Source organism: Maniola hyperantus, chromosome 4 (assembly GCF_902806685.2).
Source record: "Maniola hyperantus chromosome 4, iAphHyp1.2, whole genome shotgun sequence".
NCBI lineage: Eukaryota > Metazoa > Arthropoda > Insecta > Lepidoptera > Nymphalidae > Maniola > Maniola hyperantus.
The window spans coordinates 10141809-10164798 of record NC_048539.1 but is presented as its reverse complement, the minus strand read 5'-3'; the positions used below and the strand labels follow the sequence as shown (position 1 = coordinate 10164798).

The 22990-nt window shown below is 34.3% G+C and overlaps 2 protein-coding genes across 3 annotated transcripts; one reads left to right on the top strand and one right to left on the bottom strand.

The window, feature by feature from the left end:
* Window positions 1-250: 250 nt before the first annotated feature.
* Window positions 251-7696, top strand: Trmt6 (tRNA methyltransferase 6 non-catalytic subunit). Of its 2 annotated transcripts, none has more exons than XM_069498361.1 (3): window positions 251-347; window positions 5980-7346; window positions 7575-7696. In XM_069498361.1, exons 2-3 carry the CDS (start codon window positions 6042-6044, stop codon window positions 7653-7655), a joined length of 1386 nt encoding a protein of 461 aa, XP_069354462.1. In that variant the 5' UTR covers window positions 251-347; window positions 5980-6041; the 3' UTR covers window positions 7656-7696. The 2 variants fall into 2 exon arrangements, with proteins under 2 accessions (XP_069354462.1, XP_034841233.1); XM_034985342.2 differs by lacking the exon at window positions 251-347 and having other exon boundaries at window positions 5990-6131; window positions 6200-7346.
* LOC117997158 (serine/threonine-protein kinase GA29083) lies at window positions 7678-22054 on the bottom strand. The gene is made up of 14 exons (XM_034985339.2): window positions 21837-22054; window positions 21539-21757; window positions 20909-21008; window positions 19753-19947; window positions 19125-19238; window positions 17945-18132; window positions 17492-17587; window positions 15751-15914; window positions 14948-15066; window positions 14473-14572; window positions 12519-12664; window positions 11738-11887; window positions 10845-11087; window positions 7678-10512 (listed from the first exon to the last, which is right to left on the bottom strand). Exons 2-14 carry the CDS (start codon window positions 21754-21756, stop codon window positions 10453-10455), a joined length of 1893 nt encoding a protein of 630 aa, XP_034841230.1. The 5' UTR covers window position 21757; window positions 21837-22054; the 3' UTR covers window positions 7678-10452.
* Between the last annotated feature and the right edge of the window lie 936 nt (window positions 22055-22990).

Here is a 22990-nt window from a genome sequence, read left to right as displayed (position 1 = left end):
AACATTATCTCACTGTTTTAACCATTCTCGCGCCCAACATTTCCTTTTTTTGTTTGTGTTTGATGACGTCATAGTTACGTTTACGGGGCCGCTTAGCTTATTTTAAGCCTTTGTTCTCCAACAGCGCCCCCCTGCTGTCAATGTCGTTCAAGTGCCAAGAGAGCCTTGTCATGCTTGTCACACATATGAATGGTATAATGAGGCTCAAAAGGGCTAGAACCCAGAGCCGTAAAACTAGTTAAAAAAAAATGGTAAAATATGAACTTTTTATATCAAACAACAGTCGATCTTATTTACATAACCTCAAAACCTCAAATATATAACCTACAGAAATAAATAATATAATCAGGCCCTGTCAACTGAGGGCCATAAAAGATGCATCAGTCCATTTCTTTCGCACTTTCTATTCCTCTTTCGAAATCCACAGGACTATCTCGCTCCACTCACACAGTATTAAAGGCACATGTACATACAGCACACTCTCTCAAGATTGCTCGAATATTATTGGTCGGTGATTAGCTCCAATCGGCTTTCATTACATAGAATTTCAAAATAAAAACGTGATGTCGGTTTTGAGAGATTTTATAACCTAACCTAAAAAACTTAATTTTTCTCCTATTGCGAGAGTTGTAAACCTTGTGGTTTAAACCTGGAAGTGTGCTGCAGTTATAACAGGATATTCGTTTTATATTTCTATTTTCAGTTTTTTAAGGGATTGTTTTAATTTAGAGATATAGTGGATGTGCTCTTTAAACTTGCCTACCTAATTTAGGCTTAGTAATAATTGTTAGTGTTTCTAAATACCTACCTAGTATCCTTTTTATCCGATATGAGGCAGTGTAGTGTACCTAAGTGTAAAAGCACCTTACATTTACACGCCGTACCTTTTACCGACACAACTAGATGGAAGGCATGGTTGTTTAACTGTCCATATTTGCGTAAGTACTCCCTTAGGCAATTAGAAAATGTCAGGATTTGCGAATCCCATTTCTTACCTCGGTATATCGTAAATAATAGATTGACAAAAGATTCAATTCCCACGCTGAATTTGCATATTACACAGTCTTCTAAAAACCCTAAAACTAAACTAAAAACCCTAAAAGGTACTAAACCAGTACATTTTAAAATTGACAAATTTCTAGAGATATCCCCTTTACAGCGTGGTAAACCCTTCGATGTTAACATAGTCGATATCCCATCGACTTCACAATCAGACAACCAAAGTAAGAATGAGCAAGCTTCTGTTATTTAAGTCCTATTGATTTAGTAAACCCCTTGCCAAATATCCCGATTCCTGAGAAACAGAAGTCACCAGATTTAATTCAGCAGTCTATTTTAGAGCCAACAACTTCTATTACTCATTACTCACAACCACTGAGTCCTGCTCCTCATGAGTCCATGCATTCTGAAGTGGTACCGGTGTTATTGAAGGATTTGAAGATCTAGGAGGTGGTGAACGCACTAACAATGTTGCTGACAAAGTTTTAGTGTTTATGTTACGGGGCATATTTTTACCTTGGAAGCTACCTATAGCATTTTATTTTGTACGAGATGGAATTAAAACCTTCTTTCTAAAAAACATTATTAAAGAACTAACTAAGGAAATATTAAAGACAGGATTTGTTTTGAGATCAACAGTATCAGATCAAGGCTCTGCCAATGTTGCTGCGATAAACTCATTAATAGCTGATGCACGCGAAGATTTACTTCGAAGTGGCAACGATGGGTGTAATATAATACATTATGTCATCGAAGGAAACAAAATATATCATATATATGATGTCCCACATTTACTCAAATGTTTCCGCAATAATTTTCAGAAGAAGGACTTGCTCATCGGGAGTCAGCGTGCTCAGTGGGACTACATTGAGAAGCTGTTTGCTGTTGATGGTGTGGCAGGTGTTGGGTGGTCTACCAAATTAACAGACAAACATGTGAAACCAAATTCATATGACAAGATGAAGGCAAGTAACTTTTGCTTTGTAACAATAGCTTTGTGATAATGTCCTTGCCATGGAAAAATCCAATAAAACTACGGTGCGCAGACCTTAGTTGTTGGTACTAAAACTTCTTGTTTTCGTGGTGTCTATGTGATCACGTTTTTGAAAGCACTATCTCCGAAACTATGGGTTGTAGACCCTGTTGTTGGTCCATTTTAAGTTTCAGCTTACAAAATTCTCATCACATGATCACATAGACACCATGAAAACAAGAAGTACCAATAACCAGGGTCGGCGCCCAATAGTGTCGAAGATAATTATGAGCATACTAGGTGATGCCCGCGACTTCGTCCGCGTGGATTTACATTTTTCAAAATCCCGCGGGAACTCTTTGATTTTCCGGGATAAAAAGCAGCCTATGTGTTAATCCAGGGTATAATCTATCTCCATTCCAAATTTCATCCAAAGCCGTTCAGCTGTTTTTGCGTGATTGAGTAACAAACATCCAAACATCCACACTTTCACATTTATAATATTATTAGGATTAGGATAATTAGGTTGAGGATAGTATAGTTATGAGCATAGAAGATAATTTTTTAAACAAAAATTTGAATCCTTATGAATTTCCAACCCACTCATTTAAATTCTTTAATTATATTTTAAGCCCAATGGGGCCGATTCTCTAGTACACAATCTCTAAACTAAACTAAATTAACTGGTCTAAATCTAGTGCTTTCCTTTTCCGCAAGCAACATTATGAAAGGGATAGCAATAGATTTAGACGTACCATTTTAGTTTAGCTTAGAGTTTGTGTACAACGGAATTAGCCACAATGTTTACTTTAAATCTAAATAGCATTATCAGATTTAGTTTATTAACATATCTAATAAAAAATAACTATGCATTACAGGTGAAACTTGCTGCGCAAGTCTTCAGCAGAGATGTGGCCCACAGCTTAAGAATACAGATGAACACTTATCGTCAACTACAACTGGAACATGGTTATTGTCCTCCATCTGTAAACATTGATAATGGACTTTTCACTGCTGAGATCCTTTTATTGATTCATAATTTATTCAGCAGCCTGAACTCCTCCGGCTATTCCAGTACTGACCTATGTAATTCTTTATCTATAAATTCAACTCATCTTGATTTTTGGAATGAAGCAGTGAAGAAACTAGAATCAATGAAATTCGATGCGTCAGATTCAAGAGAAAGTAAGCCATTGTGTTTAAGAAATTTTATACACGACATTAAAACTATAAAACATCTTTGGTCAGATCTTAGAATAATCTCAGGCGTTAAATTTTTGAGTCTGACGCGTTTAAACCAGGATCCCCTGGAAAATTTCTTTTCTCAGATTAGAGGTCAGGGTGGTTCTAGCACACACCCGGACTGTCATAATTTTGTTTCATTGTTCAAAACATTGTTGATCAATAACATTACAACCGGGAAATCTCTGTATGCGAATTGCGCCGCCGATAGTGATAAAATGCTCGGTACTCTAAGTAATTTGGTAAGTAGACCAAAACTTGATACACGATTTGTTGATTACAGTTCTGATATTCATAACGTAAATTTTATTGAAGAATGTGTTCCACCTGAAAACGTTTTTCAAACGAATGCTTTGTCTTATATTGCCGGCGCAGTTTGTCGGTATTTATTTCCAAAGTTAAATTGTGAGCAATGCCCAAATTGCCGAAATACACTATTGTCTAACGAAATTAAATCATTTCATACTTTAATTGAAATGAAAGAATTTGATTCAAGTAACAAAAAATTGTACTACCCATCCAATCAATTGTTGTCCCTGGTATGGGATTGTATATCTATCATTGAAAAAATTTTGCCAGACATATGTAAGGTTTACATATATTCAGATTTAATTAACAAATTCGAACAAATTAATACATCTTGGTTTGATTGTGTTGAGCATAAATCAGATTTTTTAAAAGCTTTTTGGTTGTTCGTAATAAGAATGCAAGTTAGACAATGGTGTATTAACTTCAATAGAAGAATACATAATGTTGATTCGAGAAAAAAGGGAAAGGAAATGGAAAATTTGATTGCGACAAAAGTTACTAAAGGCGCAAGCTATAGAACTGTACGTCGCAAAAGTAATTAAGGTTTTAAGCCACTGTTAAAAGTTTGAATTGATGTTTTAATGTTCACTAGCATATGCTCGCGACTTCGTACGCGTGGACTACACGAATTTCAAACCCCTATTTTACCCCCTTAGGGGTTGAATTTTTAAAAATCCTTAGCGGATGCCTACGTCATAATAGCTATCTGCATGCAAAATTTCAGCCCGATCGGTCAAGTAGTATGAGCTGTGCGTTGATAGATCAGTCAGTCAGTCAGTCAGTCACCTTTTCCTTTTATATATTAAGATTAACTTTATTATTTTATCTCTCTTGAACAACATTAAAGTCGTATCATTTTGCCATTTCCGTTCGCAGACTAACTGACACGCCATGGCTTCACTCAGGTGGAATTCTATTTCTCTTTATTCTCTATCCCGTGGTAATTTAGAAAATTGCATTTCGCTTCAAAAATTTCAACTTTTTAGGTCCAAGTGTTTGGGCTGGGTGTTGATGAGTCAGTCAGTAAATCGAGACTTTTCTTTTGATGTGATGATGATTGCACTCCAATATAATATGTTATACAGCATACTGACAGGTTCATAATGTATCTATCTAGTATAATATTTTAAATTATAGCCTCATTGAGCGCTTCTAAATTCTTAACCACATAAGTAAAATGTTAAATACCTAGTATATATATAAAACTCGCAATCCGCCTGTGCAATCACTTATAATTCTAAAGTAATATTTTGAATACCTACTTCAAAACTTATTAGTTTTCTAAGTTAATATGTTTTTTGGAAAAAAACTTTTTGTTCTTATTTTATAATAGAAGCATAATCATCTAATTTCGTAAATATTTTAAAACACAGCTGATATCCTCATTGAAGCTCTGGCTATTGCAGTGATTTTGTATTGTATAAATCTTTATCATTATAATTTAAAAATTCGAGTTTTTGGGATGAAAAAATTACAATCATCCTAAAAATATGCTTGATGGTGCAACCACAGTTTTAGTGGTGCGGAGTTGCAAGTAACACGCGTGGTTTTCAAATGTATGATTTTCACACTCATGTAATGTAACGATCCTTAAAACCTTTTTGACCTAAAAATAATAAGATTGATTAAGCTGTGCAAGGGGTTGAGGCGGTTGCGCGGGTTGCACTATGAGGTTGCACTTATTTTTAGGATGACATTTCTATTGATCGAATAAATCATTTTATGTATTTTGTATCAACTAAATATGGCAAAGATAATTAATTAATTAAATGTGCACCCTGCATAAGACTTATATAATGTCAATACACTTTCTGCTGACTTAAATATGCACCTACAGCATGCGTTATATCTATCCAAACCCATCATTGTTTAGCTGGTACAAAACTATTTTAGACCTAAAATCTTTAGAATTAAAATAGAATACAAGTCTTAAAATAATGTAATACACTACAAAAAAAGAGCAACTATTGAGTTTCTTGCCGGCTCTTCTCAATAGAATCTGCTTTCCGAACCGGTGGTAGAGTCGCTTATTATTTATTCTAAATAAAGTTTTTATATTTTGATAAATTTGTTTGATTTTTCTTTTGAGAAACTAAATTCCTAAATAATTATTAGTAGGATTACCGATAAATACTGAAAATCGGTAATTAATAGCAAAACCGTTAAAATCTGTAAAAAGGACATCACTAAAAAGTTACGGTTTTCCTGCTGTCACGCCATCCCTAATTTACGACAATCCGGGCATATAATTGCTATATATTATATAAAGTTAGAAAGAGATGGTCCTGTGGATTCTCATAGTAAAAACCAATAAAATGTGAGACAGACAATCACTACTACAATGACAATTTGTTATATAAATTCCTTGCCTCCCACTTCCCCTTACTACTGAAACAAACATCGTCTATGGAGTTAGCGGTCTGTATCCTATAAGTTATTGGTCTGTGAATATAATCCTCAGGTGCGATAACATTGATGTAATTTTTGTGATCTACAAATTTGTTTATTGAATATCAATATGTGTAATACAATTCAAGTAGGTGAATACATCGTTATACAAAAACAAAATTATAAAAAATTACATAAATTCAACAAGGCGAACTCTACGGTAAGCGTTGGGAAAGATACATTAAATTTAACTGGAATAGTGGGTTGCAAGTTCTTTTCTACTTTTAGAATGATAAGCAGAGGCACAAAGAGACGTAAGGAATTTGATTTAGAATTAACAGAAGAAGCTGCGAACCTAATAGAAGAGATAGGATTAAAAGCATCAGGAGCCGATAACAGAAACATTTATGACGATGGTCAATCACAAAAATTGTCAGCCACAGAAATCAGCGATTTAAAGAGTGATTCCACGAGAGCATCGGATATTGTTGAGACTTTAATAACTAATTCAAATACATTTCATAATAAAACTGAATTCTCACAAGAGAAATATTTGAAGAAAAAGGAGAAAAAATATTTTGAATATATTCAAATATTAAAACCAAACTTGAGAATTATCACTGAAATATTATACAAGTTGGACCCAAGTAAGGTACAAGGTATTCGTATAGACACTTTGTCCCAAATAATAACATTATCAAACATCAGTAGTGAAGGAAATCATTTGCTTTATGATTCAGGTTCAAATGGTTTACTTGCAGCTGCAATGTTGAGTACAATGGGATCAGAGGCTAAAGGAAAATTAATTCAGATGCACCCAGGAAATATGTCACAAAAACAGGCCCTGTTAGCTATGAATTTTGATTCTGAGCATCTCAAGAAATGTCTATCTGTAAATGTATATTCAGTCTTGAGGCAAGTATACCAAGGTTGCGACACACATACTCAACAAGAATATGAACCAATGTTAGAAACTGAATCCAACCTAAAGCGGAAAGCTTCTGATAGCATTCCACATTCAAGTAAAGTGCCTAAGAGTGAGGAATTCCAAATCATTGATTGTGAAATTAAAGATGGAGCCACTGATGCGAGTGAAATTTTGGTACCTAAGATTGATGAATCCCAAATCATTGATTGTGTAATTAAAAATAGAGACAGTGATGTGAGTGAAAGGTCTAAGAAAAAGCCAAAATGGCACTTTGATAATATAGCCGCATCTGAGATCTTGACAAATAAAGTAGATTCTTTAGTTATAGTATGTAAGGAAGATCCTCAAAATATATTTCTGGAGCTTGTATCATTTGTTAAGCCTGGTAGACCATTTGTTATTTATTACAGTGTAGCTGAACCACTGCAAAGCTTATATATGACACTGAAGTCTATGAGCAACGTGGCTGCTTTAAGATTGACTTGTAATTGGATGAGGAACTATCAGGTTTGTATATGTTTAAACCAAGTTTTGCTCTTTTGGCATTATTACATTATCACAATACCTAATTAAAGTTTAAACAGTTATTTTTATTTAAATTATTATTATTGTCCATACATATCATTATTCTTAGTGACAATAATGTACCTAGGGATTTAGTCCTGAACATTATTAAAGTTACTTAGGCCTTCAGACCTAACAGACCTAAATTCTGAAATAAATGATTTGTTACAGATCTTGCCTGAGAGAACACATCCAGAAGTAACAATGAATGGGTCCAGTGGATTTCTGCTCACAGGATATGTCCTTAAATAGTTCATGAAATAAATATCTCAAATAGAACAAGCTCTCTTTATTAAAATGGCATACAAATATCAAAAACTTGCCTCCAAGTGCAATAACACAGTTTTAGATCTTTAGCTAACTCTCCTCTAATCAAAGCAAAAAATATAACTTCCAAAACATTTCTATGCTATTTAACAATTTGATATTTTGATTACAATTTATTTCCAAATCAATATCTATACACCTATAATAATACCTAGAATAATAATGTTTTGTTTGATGAAAATGAAAAATGATTTTTTGCCTACTTAAGCAATAATAAAACTGGCAGGAGTCATCATATTACTATTATTTTTACAATGATTAAATAAGTTATATGAAAAGAAATAAATTTAAACAAAACATTTTTATAATAAATAATTTATTATGTAAGCAAATAAATCTTTAAATAGTATCATTATAATACAGCATAAAACAAGACAAAGGTTTTTGGGCACATATCAAATTCATAGGGCGTAGGATATATTATATTTTACTATTTAAGAAAATTAAAGGAATGTGTATCAGTCTAATAATGTTAATCTTTACATGCAGTATGGTGTCAAGTGTATGAATATTTAATTAAAAGGAACTACAAAAGGCACTATTAACATAAAACTTAGTATGTATATAAGAATAAGTTAAAAGCTTAGTTAAAAGTAAATTTTGATAAAATTGGATGAAATAATTATTTAATTTGGCACTAAGATAAAGTTCACCACACTTTTTAAAACTACCAAACTTTTACCAAATTGAAGTCAAAAAGTAGGTTGTTTATCTCAAAGCAGCAAAGCAATCTCATAAGTATTTATTATAACATACTTATATGTTATAAATCACCATATTATCTTAAATATAACAGCATTTACACTTTACTGTGTTTTACGTAATTTTTATTTAAAATTTTCTTCTTAGGTTTTCAGTAATTGCCAGGTAATAAAGGAATAAGGATTTTCAAAATGTAGTGTTATAATATTATGTGCCAAAAGTCTTAAGGGTTGCTGTCCAAACAGATACTTAAAAGTATGTTGTGACTTGTGACAAAAAATAATTAACTTAAAAATTTAACAACATAAGGTTTTAAATCTAGTTGCCTTTACCTATGAAATAGAAGATATGCACCATTGAAGAGCCCAAAGCTTTTAAAATTAAAGCCAATTATTTTATTTCGTTAATCAATTATTTTATTACTTAGCAAATAGTTCTCAATTTCGGCCATTTATTTCACTTCAGGTTTTCTGTCCTGTTGCAGTAGGCCACTAGGAAAGATTTAATATATTAAGCTCCTTATATCTATGCCGAAAATAAACATTGTGTGTATCTTAAAAAATTATATGCCCACTGACCTACTACGCAATTACAGAGATCGTTTTTTAAATATTTGCCAAAAAAATAAATTAAATGCATTTAAATTTATTGACCGATTGTAAAAAAAATAATCTAAATAATACTAAATAAAAACTGGTTTTACAGCCACATAAATACTAACTAAGGCTAAACCTCTTAAAGAAATAATTAATGTACTGAAAATAAATAAGCAAATTCATTTAATGACCATTTTACATAATAATTGTTACATATTATATTTTATATCTATCAGACAGTGTGATATCATCATCAGTATAAAACCTGGAGCATTAACAATGACTGCACCACTATAATTTGCGTGAAGATGTCTTCTTGAACACACATGGAGTACTTTGTTCAATTTATTTATATTACATCTTGATTTCATAGAAATTGTCAACTATGTAAACAAATATATTAAACATAATATTTTGAATTATTATAATTTTCACAGGCACATACATCTCTTACTTATTAAGAGAAATTTCCATATAATATGCCCATTCCATCTGTAATATTTTATCCATACAACAAATGTCTAAAAACTGCCACTTAGCATTTGGAATGCTCACACTCAGACTTGTCTAAGTAAACAAAATACTAATAAGGTAATGTTTCAGTATTTGACTATAAGTGACTGTCATAAACTAAAACTTTATAAAAAAAAGCCCTTAAATTAATTATCTCATAAATGAATTCATTTCATGTAACAAAATTGGTTGATAATCATATTTTATTTTGTAGCTGCAAATGTGCAGCCATTGTTGTTTACATAGTTGGGAACTTGTATAGAGTAATCCTTACATACATTATGGAATAACTTTGGTATTGGTGTTAACATGAAGGCTTGCGTAGCTGTTAGCGCAAAACGCAGACAGTAGCGAACACTGGAGTCCGATACATAAAGCACGTGACGGAAACGGCACGGCAGGATGTCACATTGAACGGAGATGTACTCCTGTACTATTTGAAATACAAGGAACTGTACGAACAAATCACATGAACTTGCAGCACTTGACACCGACAGCAAGCGACTGCAACGTGAACACTTTCATCCAGTTCCTCGTCATACATTTGGCAGATACAAAGAACAAATCATTATAGTACAACGTGCAGAATGCAATTATGTACTGCTCGCTCCCCCACTACTAAACATGCAAGAAAAGCAAGCCACCTACTACTTATTGCTTGCGTTTTCTGCATGTTTAGCAGTGGGTGGGGGGGTGGTGCATACTGCATGCTGCACCTTGTACCATACAGATTTGTCTATTTTAGAAAATTAAGCATACTCTTCCTTGTATATATTACATATTTTAATCAGGACTTCCGCAAAGTGACACCTGTATCTATCCAACTTGGAGGAGACTCCTTTCCATCGCATGATCGGTTCAGTTCAGCCTTGAAACGTCTCCGTCACGGGCGCTTCGCGGCCGTCCGGGGGCTATGACGAATCGTCGTCGTCGTACCAAGTGCGGAAGTCACAGGTCTCATCATAATCATCCTGGAAACAAAACCAAATTTTTCAACGACCACTTCACGCTCTACTACGACATAGTAATGGAGTCATGATGCAGTTTGGATTGGATAGAGTTGCATTACGACTTATAGAAGTGTCATTATTTTCTTTAATTTAGTTGTTTCTATGCTTTTTCAACATCGCCTATAAACGGTCGCTTTTCGCGGCTCATCCTCTAAACAGATTTTGACGAAATTTGGTACAGAAATAGCTTAGCAATAGCAACTGCAGCCGCGCGGACAGGATCGCGTCAAACAGTTTCTCCCTGGTCGCCGTCGGGGAGGAGAATGGAGGGAAACCGCAATGCATATGCTCACCGACATCCACATATGATCGAGCACATCCTCGGCGTCGAAGCGCAGTTTTGGCTGCGGCCGGAGCATATTCGCGATGAGGTCGATGGCGCCCGCCGACACGCGCTCCCAGTGCGGCGCGGGGAACTCCAGCCGCGCGGATAGGATCGCGTCGAACAGCTTCTCCTGGTCGCCGTCGGGGGACGAGAATGGAGGGAATCCACAGAGCAGGATGTATAGTATCACACCTGCTGCCCATACGTCTATCTGTGGACAACAATTCTAGTTTTAACCAAATTCACATTCGCCGAATGTTAATATCTCTTAGCAAATTAATTATTAAATATTATCTGAGAGGAGACCTGTACTGCTCAGTATAGTTTGATGATTATGATTATCAAAATTAGCAGTTACAATCTGCTAAGTAATAGACTGATCGCAAATTGACCAGGAAAAAATCTCAAGCTGATTTTTGACAGATTTGCAGTTGGATTCCAATTAGCATATTTTGCATTTAATTTTTATTAGTCGTATAAATTATTGCAGCTAATTAAGTTGTAACCAATTTTTAAAACTAAATATATTTTAGATTTCCAACTTATAAGTGAAACAAATCGCAGAAACCTTCTCCGAAAAACACGTTTGCGACGCGAATTAGACCTTTTGGTGTTAGGTTTTTCATTTGTATCGTGATTTCATTGTCAGTTTGCGGTAACGAGGTCGTATAGTGCGCCTCTTATGTATTTTGAGTAAGAAGCCACTTGTTTACTATATAAGTCAGTTAAGGAAAAATAGATCATAAATGAAGTGATATCCCTTTCATAATGCTACCTGTGAAAAAGAATAGCACTAGATTGATTTGTCAATTTAGTAGTGTGTTCAACAGAATCCGCTACACTATTTTATGCTTATCTTACCTTCAGGCCATACCCAGTTTCGAGCAGGATTTCCGGAGCGACGTATGTAGGAGTGCCGCAGACTGCGTGCAACGGCCTCCATACTTCCACGGCTAGGCCAAAGTCCGCCAGCTTTAAGCCACGTATACTACCATCAGGACTAATATCCACCTGAAATACAAACATTATATTTTGAAAATGATAATATTCTCTTTCTGCAGACACCATAGAAACAGAAAGATTATATTTTATGCAAATAAACTTTCACAACTGCTTTTGGAGTTTGGATAGTCTAATCATCAAGTATGTTCTACCAGTCTGGTTCAGCTTCGGCATGTGATTCCTTGATAGAAGAATCAGAAAGGACACATTACTGAATATTGAGTTGCAATGCAACAGTGCGACAATAGGGTCTTGGACTGTAGTAATAAAATGATGTGATGTTTTGTATAGCGGTAGTTTATGGGCTAGAATTCATTAATTAAGAGAATAATTAAATAAAAATCAAGATATTTATTTATTTTTCGTACGTCCGGACGTTGCGGACATCCTAACCCCTAGGCTTACAGTTTTTATTCGCTATTTAGAGATTGTTACAAAAGAATTAGGCACTCTGTTTGAGATAATAGGTCTGTACTCTGTAATATCGACGCCGCCTAGAGCTTGCGGTGACCGATATTTTAAACTTTAACACATCGGTCAAAGGGTTTACAAATGAGGAAATAGCAACATAAGGGAAAAAGCCTCCTATTATGATAATGTTAAGATTTTGAATGAGTTTAAAGTTTAGTGAAGGGCTTACCAATAGGTTTTCGGGCTTGATGTCTCGATGGACGATTGAAAGTGAATGTAGATATGCAATAGCTGATGTTAGGTGACCTATTAGCAAACGCGCTTGGGGCTCGGAAAATTTAGAAGCAGCTGCGATACTATCGAATAAGTCGCCACCTAAAAATAATATAACAAAATGTAATCTTGTATTTTTTTCTACATTAGAGATATGAGTTTTGTTTTATAAAATTAGATTCAAATCAGATTTTCACAGCACTTTGATCGATCTTGTATTCAAAAATTAGAATGATAAAAAATATTTTCAAGTTCCTAGGTAATTTAAAAAAGCTCTGTTATTTGTCGCAGATAATTATCATAATATTATATCCTATTTATGCAATATTGTTGTAATTAAATAAAATTTGTGATGGCACTCACACAATATAATTAATCTTATCAATACAAATTCGCTATAAAACTTTATTTTTATGACTTGCATTGGGTAGGTTTGAAAACATTGTGTGCGTAATCCCAGCAAAATAATGTTGAATTTCTGGATTTGAGTTGGATAGATTTTTAGTGCGTAACGTCGTGTAATTGTGCGTGAAAGTTTTAAATTTGTGCGTCCAATCAATAAGTAGATATTCGAAAAAAAACGCGTTTTGCCAGGAATACGTCATCCCAGCTACACATTTTTTTCCCAATGGACGTACAAGAAAAAAAATAGGTCCATGAATTAGTGCGTTTTAAGAGGTAAATGTGCGTGCTAAAATTAAATTTGTGCGTCATAACACTTCGAAGATATTCAGTTTTTTGCTGGGATGACGTTTAACCATTTCTTATATCTCTTAAACGGTTAAACGTATAGATGTGATTTTTTTTACACATGTTGCTATGAATTTGTGCGTAATGTTTGTAAAAACAGAATTTAAAAAAAAATTACCGTTCAGTGTTTATAATAAAAAAATAAAATAACGTTTTTAGGTCCTAGTACTTTAAATATGACCTCTTAAGATAAACTTCTACCGTTGATTTGTCCCTTATAACGGCCCACAGTATCTTATCAAGTTTTATTGGAGTATTTTAAGTATTTATTGAATTATGAAGAAAATTACTACGACAGGACTACGATATTTTTCGACATTTAATTGGTCGAGTTTTTTACGAGTTGGCTAATTAAAATTTCTACCAATAATTAGTGCGTCAGCTCATTTATCCATCTGCAAAAATATAGCCCAATACACAGATAAATTATAGAGATATAATCAAAAAACCTATAAGATGCGCAATGCAATGATAAACCGACAAAGTTAGAATAGCCACAAAAAAGCGACCGTGTCATATATCGTGCTAACCTTCCAAAGTTGATAGTATTGTACTTTATTTATATCTATCTATCTATTATATCTATATCTATATCTATCTATCTATTTTAATTATAAATACTGAAAGGTAATTATTTTTAAATTCTGTTTTTACAAACATTACGCACAAATTCATAGCAACACATGTAAAAAATATCACATCTATACGATTAACCGTTTAAGAGATATAAGAAATGGTTAAACGTCATCCCATCAAAAAACTGAATATCTTCGAAGTGTTATGACGCACAAATTTAATTTTAGCACGCACATTTACCTCTTAAAACGCACTAATTCATGGACCTATTTTTTTCTCGTACGTCCATTGGGAAAAAAATGTGTAGCTGGGATGACGTATTCTTGGCAGAACGCGTTTTTTTCGAATATCTACTTATTGGTTGGACGCACAAATTTAAAACTTTCACGCACAATTACACGACGTTACGCACTAAAAATCTATCCAACTCAAATCCAGAAATTCAACATTATTTTGCTGGGATTACGCACACGAAAACATTCTCATATTAGTAATAATGTATAGTAGTAATATGACAGATGTTACTTATGAATGTTATTTGGAAATTATCAAGGAGTAAAATATGTAATTCTCAAGATACCTACCGCCCACTAATTCCATGATAAGGAATAGCCATTCTGGACTGTCTTGATCTTCAATGAGGGAGACTATGCGTCGATGACAAAGCTTTCTCATAACTCTTACCTAGAATCATAATTAAATTTAAGAAAAAAGTATTTATATTTTTAATATCATAAATGATTTTAATAACCATAAAAAATCTATAAAGAGGTACATAAAGAGTTCGATACCTAAGACGTTTAGGTATGTGATTAAAAAAATTAAATAGTGTCCATAAATATCCAGCCAGATTCCATCGTCTCCTAATTCGTAGCGTACTAATGTGTCCATACATTTATTAATATTTTAAAAACAAGACAAACTTTAATAACTAAAATTAAAGTAAAAAATATATGATTGCATGTTTAAAACAAATAATCATTTCTTATATTTAATTAACCCGTAATTTTTTTTAGAATGTAGCCGTGTATATTTTATATTAAAAAGTAAATAGAATACCTCAGCTTCTACATAGTGTTCTTTGCCTTTGCACTTTGCTTTGTCGATAACTTTGAGAGCATATTCCTTTCCGGTAGCTTTGTCCTTGCACATCCTAACAACGGCAAAGTTGCCATCACCTGGGAATTTAATTAATTGAAATACATATTTTAATAAATAATAAAAAATACATAACCAACATAAAGTTTGTCAAATGTAAAGACGGAAATAAAAAGCTTAATTATTGTTATTAATAAACCAGCCGAAATAAAAAAAGCTCAATTTTGACCTCCAAAGTCAGGCACACATGCAGTCGATATTGTTGATATGAGATATAGTGAGCATGTCAAGCGACTGCGATCTGACTGGAATTAGTTCCAGTGAGGAAAGTGCTGCTATACCTGGCAGCCGAGTATTGGCGAGGAAAAGACATGACCAATGCCTGCCTACCGATTTAGAAAAATGTGCAGGATTTCAGCTTTTATAGTAAGATTATAAAATTAAGTACTCTGTACAGTAGCTACGGATAACTTTAATAAGTTAATAACGTGTCAAACATTGTGAGTCGATGGTTCAATGGAACTAGCGCCATTGTATATAGAAAGGCAGAGTTATTTCGTGAAACTATTCTATATTTTTCTCAGTTTTCAGAGTCTTTAGATCCCTGAAACTTTCTGGTATTGGGGCATCGTCGGTATACCCGTCCAGTTAATGACTTAGGAAGTTGCTTAACAATCGCAATCGATTGACATGCATTGTCACAAATAGATCATAGGTCTCTCGTACAACACGCACGCAAACTCGCACACACACTACACACTTACCGATAATTTTGCCAACATTGTACTTAAGGCGCAGCGGTTGGGGCAGCAGGTTAGCGAGAGCCGAGGCGTCACCATTAGTGTCTGCATCGCCGGCCGCGCCGCCTTCGCTCTTCTTGCGCGCCGCGCCGCTCGCTTTCACTGGCATACGGGGCTTAGGACCCGTTCTAAACAGATAACAATGGTTTATTAGGGTTCCGTACCTTAAAATGAAAAACCCTTATAGGATCATTTTGTTGTCTGTCTACCTGTCAAGAAACCTATAGGGTACATCCCCTTGACCTAGAATCATGAAATTTGGCAGGAAGGTAGGTCTTAGCAGACATGAGGGGAACAATCTGAAAACCGTGAAATTGTGGTTACATCACAAGAAAAAATTAAAATGTGTTCATGAACAAATATTGCTATTTTCATCTTTCAAAGTAAGATTACTATACCAAGTGGGGTGTCATAAGTGATAAGCTTTACTTGTACATTTGAAAACAGAGTTTTATTTATTTTTAGGAATAATAATTTTTGATTTATCGTGCAAATTGTCGATAAAATACGATTATAGTACGCTAATCTTCAGTGCGCGAGTCTGACACGACTTGTCCGGTTTTTTCTTTGATGATGTCTTTTCTTTCAAATGAGGCGCAGTTGTGCGCCTGACAGGGCCATTATAAGCCAGATCAATAGTGCAACATTGAGGCTTGTCATAGGGCTGCTTGCTACAATAATTTAAAATGAAGCAGAATTGAATTGTCGGTAGACTATCATACCATAACATTCCCAATTCTACAGAACCATGTTGTCTCAGCATAAATATACTTCCGCTTGTTGTTTAAGGTCGCTAAATTAATGTTGCCATTTGTAACTTGCAGCATTGTCGCATGTAAAATACAAAGGGCAATATGACAATGTTTTTAAAGACTTGAAAATTTTACCTGTTAACAGGAAAGTAGAATACTTAATAGTAAAAAATAATTTTTTCTCAACAAATTTTAAAAAAAAGGTTAAAATGAGGGATAATGTTAGGAAAAATAGGAAGGTGAGATTTGTAGAGCCAAAAATGTATAACTACTACGGTAGAAGAATAAGCGCATATTTAGTTCCTAAAATATTTAATGCAATCGGTTGGGCTGGGGAGGATATCGATAGGCTCAGTGAGGGAGTCCTTAAGAAGAGGTTAAAGAAACACTTACTTAGGGACTCTCTAACTGACTATCATGCTTCTTAATTATTTATTTGTATTTTTGTGTTTTCTTTGGTTATTTATTAGTAAGTTGTTAGAATACTCAATTGTGTTAGTTTATCTTTTAGTGAAGTAGGTAGGTTTAAATTAGTATGTAGTACAGTTTTTATTATAAGAATAGATATAGGTGTATGAATAGCGTTAAGGAAATATAGTAGTAAGTTATGTACTTAGTATTAAGAGCGCCACCTCGCCAACAAACTGGCCCACCAGTTTGGCGAGATAGATATGTAGGAAACTTTGTAAAATTATTATGAATAAATAAATTAAAAAAAAAAAAAAAAAAATGTAGTTGCTCCAACATAAAATGATCCACGAGAATTTTCGTATGGATATAGGTAAGACATGGGGAATGACATAGAATAATTTTTATCCCAGAAAACAAGTTTCCACAGGATAATTTATAAACCCTCCTTTGGGCTTCGCAGTCAGGTAAGAACCTAAATCCACGCGGACGGATTTTATCTATATATATGATAATTATTAATGACATAAATATCAACTAATTACCTTGCATTTGTAGTAACAGAGTTATATTTAATTTTCCTACATTGTAAAACAGCCTTACTTTCTTCAAATTCGAGTTCGAAGTCTTCTTGATTGACTCTGCCAACAAAAAAATGATAAATAATTTTTAACTACATATCATAAACACATTATATATTTCTTGAAGTGTAGGTAAAAACTAAAAACACTATTCTTCAAAATAATAAAAAGTTAATAAGTGAAACTATACATTTTTAATAATAACTTTTCATGAAATTGGGCAATTTAAAATTATTCTATCTTCCGAGGCAAGATTGACGCCATTATTTGGTTTTGAAAAAGAGTAAAATAAAACGTAATTATTTAACCAAGAGACTAATAAAAGGTGCTTATTTCGGAATAAGTGATGGTTACTTTGCGATATCAAATTGTAGATTCTTAGTGCTCTTTTAAATAAATTAGTAATTGGTTATTTACCTTTCGTTTCCATAAGCGAAAAATACATCTTCCTCTTCGAAAAATTGGTTTAATGCAGTAACAGGGGTGCCCGACTGTGTGAACACTTTCCTCACACAGCCAGTGTCCAGCTTGATGCATTCAGTGATTGCCGCTAAAGCGTGCTCCAGAGTTGGGCTGTTGCGTTTGTTCAACAGCAACCTGCAAACCTGTAACATTATCTAAGTATATTCTCTAGAAAGAACTTACCTTCCAAACTTCAAGTTAACAAGTTAAAACTTTGCCATACAAGCTTTCATCCCCTATTTCCAGAATAACTTTTAAAGATTTTTATTGTTTAAAGCTTAATAGCCTCAATAGCTCAACCGGTAAAGGCGTGGACTGAAAACCGAAAGGTCGACGGTTTAAACCCCGCCCGTTGAACTATTATCGTACCTACTCTTAGCACAAGCTTGACGCTTAGTTGGAGAGGAAAGGAGAATATTAGTCATTTAACATGGCTAATATTCTTTAAAAAAAAACCAAAATACTTATAGATATTTTTATTATTTACAGTGAGTAACCCAAATGCCGATTTTTAGGTCACTAACTTCAAAACCATAGGCCTTTCATATAACCTTTCAACCCCCATTTCTCCCCCTTAGGGGCGATTTTCGTAAGATCCTTTCTTATCTTACACTTGCACCCAAGAAAGAACCTATGTTTCAAAATTTCAGGTTAAAATAACAATAATTAAAACTTTCCTCTTTCCCCCCCTATCCACCACCTTTTTCCACCCTCAAGAGGGTATTTTCTAAAATAACTTATACAGGTTTTTATTATTTAAAGCTAACAGCATAAATATCGATTTTCACATCTCTTGCTTCAAAAACATAGGACTTTCATAACAATGTTCGACCCTCCCTTTCACCCCCTTGGGAAAGAATTTCTCAAAACAGTTTCTTAGCTGACACCTACGTCTTAGAAAGAACCCACCTTCCAGATTTCAAGTTTGTAAGCCTTGTAGTTCCTGAGATTTCATGATTAGTCAGTCAGTCAGTCAGTCAGTCAGTGAGTGAGTGGTGTTTCGCTTTTATATAAAAAGTTAAGAAAATATGCCTTTATTTCTTTTCCGGAGTTAATAAATTCAAATTATCAGATCTTATCTGCATTCAGTCTAATGTAAACGGACCCTGTATCATGGTATGGTTAACTAATTTACCTTGCGGGGTTTCACTCCATTCCTTATAATAGTAACTATGCGTGGTCGGACAACATTATCTCCTGCAGGGCTTACTCTTGGCGTCTCATTACCAGTAGAATTACTACCATTTGTCTGAAACACAATCAAATGCTGCTATAAATACCATGACATATGCTATTATAATTACCATTTATAGTCATACAGCATTGCAATAGTCTCTGACTAAGGAATGATTTATGCTAACACGTGGCAGGCACGAGCCGTACCACGTACGAGGCACGTCCGTGCATGGACACCACACAATGAAGCAATTACTGCTTCACATAAAATAATTTGTGATGTTTTAAATGTTCCTCGTACGTGGCACAGCACGTGCCCGCCACATGTTAGCATAAATCATTCCTAAGATTTAGGGATCTTGAGCAGGTCCAAGTCCACAACCATTTTACACTTTTGTAAAACAAACTTTGTGTCCAACTGGAATAAATGTAAAATGACTAAGTACGCGATAGAATGAATAGTTTCGTAGAACAGCAGTCTTGCTTTGACTATGTTGTGTGACAACCCTTATGGAAAACTATAAATGGTTATTGTTAATAACAAACATGCTAGTCTCATTATTTATTCACAAAGATTGAGGATTTACCTGCAAATGTCGAGACAGCCTGTTGTTAGCTCTAGCAGGAGAGGGGCTGGCACTGTCAGTAAGGGATTCAGGCCCACTAAGTCTGAAAGACTGCGGTGTGACTGCACTGGCCTCATAGTCTAAACGCTTGAAAGGCTCTCCAAAACCACTACACACATATGATTGTCCATCTTCAAGATCATCAAGCTTTCCTATCTGTTGATTGTAGAAAATAATATAGGTGATATTATGAAAATGTTATAATTGTAATTTTATTTCATTATAGGTATGCTTTTATTTATTCATATTACGTTTCCACCCATACTTGATATTATAAATGTGAAAGTGTGTCTGTCTGCTAGCTTTTCACGGCATATCCGTTCAACCGATTTTGACGAAATTTGGTACGGAGATAGCATGCACTCGGAAAGGCTACTTTTTATCCCGGAAAATCAAAGAGTTCCCATGGGATTTTTGAAACCTAAATCCACGGGAACGAAGTCCCGGGCATCATCTAGTTTTGAAATAAAACTCTATACTTTTGAGCAAAACTCAATAAATAAAAGTTTTCTGCAAGATAATGACAGACTGTATTATCTAATACGTGATTTAGTAAATTAGTTTTTTTGTGAACTGATTAGATTTTTTTTGTGATGCAACCACAAATTTCACAGTTTTCGGATTTTTTCCTTAACTTGCTATAAGAGCTAACTACCTGCCAAATTTCATGATTCTAGGTCAACGAGAAGTACGCTAGATAGGTTTTCTAGACTGACACAAAAGACAAACAGACAAAACAGACAGATAGACAGACAGACAACAAAGTGATCCTATAAGGATCCTTTGCCTTTTTTCCTTTTTTTTGAAGTTCGAAACCCTAAAAATAAAAATTAAGCAATATTTGCAATGGCAATATTATGTATGGCAAAATACAATACCATTTACCATAATAATAATAAGGTAATAATAAGATTAAATTTCATTTAAAAGGGTAATCAGTACAAGGTGCATCATAATTTTATTGTTTTTAAAAATTATTATATATTCCAAAATATAAAGACCATCAGTATAAAATGTCAAACTTACTACTTACTGTAATAATTCTGATACAAATTACCAATTGCCAATGATCTTACATTTGAAAGATAGTATGTTATGATAAAAAGTATTTACTTACTTTTCTACCATCAAGCGAATAAATTGTTCTAACACCACTTGGCAATGTTACGTTATCAACTAATACCCTAGTTAAATCTGCAGTTAAACTGTCAAAAGACCTAAAACAAAGAAATAGTAGAATATAGTATATATACAGGCTGGGTGGTATGACAATATTAAGTCCAATACCGCCCAGCCTAGAACATATAAAAAGTATTCAAATAAGCTATTGACCTAACAATTTATACTGTGACTCATTGTTAGGGCATTCAATGTGTTTAATAAGCAGTAATCAGCTTAACCAATTATAAGTTTACATACTTGTAATAACAAGTCATATGATTTATGTATTTAAAAACTTACTGAAATTTCATACAAATTTATATAACAACCAGTTATTGGCAAGCTGTTGTGAAACTGGTGTGAATTTATTCTTAAAAGACATAATAAAGTAAGAACATAATCATGTTTGCAAATAATTAGCTATTTTTTGGATGCCAGGAATTTGCTAAATTAAGTAGGTACACAGTTTGCAACACAAAAGAATCAAATAGGTAGGTTTCAAATAGGAAAGTGAAAGTGAAGTAGGCGGTAATCGGTATACAAGATGGTTATAAAGGTAATACAATGCTACATCTTCAGTCCTTACCTGTATCTCTCTGGCAAGACTGGAATTATGACTCCTGAATAAAATTTATCACCATTTCGAAAAAACCTGATTCGTTTTGCTTTTCGTGCTGGTTGAGACCGAACCAGTAGGTTACGTCGATTCGTTCTAGTTTTCATGATTTCCAAATCGCTTAGGTCCTTTTCCAACTCGCAAGCGGAGCTCGAGCGACTTCCACTGCGGCTTAAATTGTTCTCCATTCTACAAACGGAAGAAAGCTGTAGCAGTTGTTATAAATTTCGACAGCGGATGAGGCTAACATGATTCAGATTGGCCTCACCTTCCTTCTTAGCTTAGCTCGGAAACAATAAAAGTTAACTTTATTTGAAGGAAATCATTACTTTAATCACATCTGATATTAATAGACTCATAAAAACTACAACTTATACATTTTTCTTGACAAATTAGTATTAAATCTATTCGAGAATTCGGTTTCATAAAACACGAAAATCTGCGGAAGTCCGAACGAAACCGAATACAGCTTTTTTTCGTCGGTGGAACACAGCCAAAGAGTATGTATAGCTCACTACGCAGCTGCAGATAGCGGAAATCTCAAATCAGTGCCACAGATTAGGTACATACTTGCATTTGTACCAAGTTGTACATGTTCTGAGCCTGATACCACAGATATGTCGAGATATCGTCCAGATATGCAACTAGCGTGGCCCCCTCAGTCCCTCTCGCTCAAGCAGAGGTACTAACTTGTGAAATGTTATTCCGTCTACTTTACGTTCGCTTCGGCTATTGTAGCCTAGTATACTGCAACCCACCATTGCACAATAAATTCAAAAACAAAAACAACAAAACGAATCAATTATTTATTTATAATACTTGAGTCAACATAACCTCACTTCACGTTGTTTGCCAAAATCTCATGTACAAATACATTTTGCCAAACAAAAAAAGTGGCCACGGTGATAAGGACAAAACATAATCATTTTGTCACGTTCTAATAAGAGCTTAAATGGATTTAGCTATCTCGCTCTACCAGTGAGTGTCACAATAGGGCTACTTCTAATAGTCCTTATTCTGAGTCTGAGACCCTCTCTCCCATAGACCATAATAATCAGCGCAGCAGAGGCGCAGCAGTGGCGCAGCCACAGATATGTCCAGATTTGCAACAAGCGTGGCCCCCTCGGTCCCTCTCGCTCAAGCAGATTTTCTTACTTGTGAAATGTCATTCCTTCTACACTTCACGTTGTTTGCCAAATACCCACGTACAAATACATTTTGGCAAATCAAAAAAGTGGCCACGGTGATAAGGACAAAACATAATCATTTTGTCACGTTCTAATAAAAGCTTAAATGCATTTAGTTATCTCGTTTTAACAGTAAGTGTCACAATAAGGCTACTTCTAATAGTCCTTATTCTGAGGGCGCAGCATGAGCCCAGCTGAGAGCCCAGCAAGCTTTTTTTTCAAATTTCATATTTCA

Coding starts and splice junctions, on each gene's coding strand:
- LOC117997158 (XM_034985339.2), bottom strand. CDS start 21,756: ATGGAGAACAATTTAAGCCGCAGTGGAAGTCGCTCGAGCTCCGCTTGC. Junction 11,888..12,518: donor TCAAGCCCGAAAACCTATTG/GTAAGCCCTTCA, acceptor TTTGTATTTCAG/GTGGATATTAGTCCTGATGG. Junction 10,513..10,844: donor TCGATCATATGTGGATGTCG/GTGAGCATATGC, acceptor TTTTGTTTCCAG/GATGATTATGATGAGACCTG.
- Trmt6 (XM_069498361.1), top strand. CDS start 6,042: ATGTGTAATACAATTCAAGTAGGTGAATACATCGTTATACAAAAACAA. Junction 7,347..7,574: donor ATTGGATGAGGAACTATCAG/GTTTGTATATGT, acceptor GATTTGTTACAG/ATCTTGCCTGAGAGAACACA.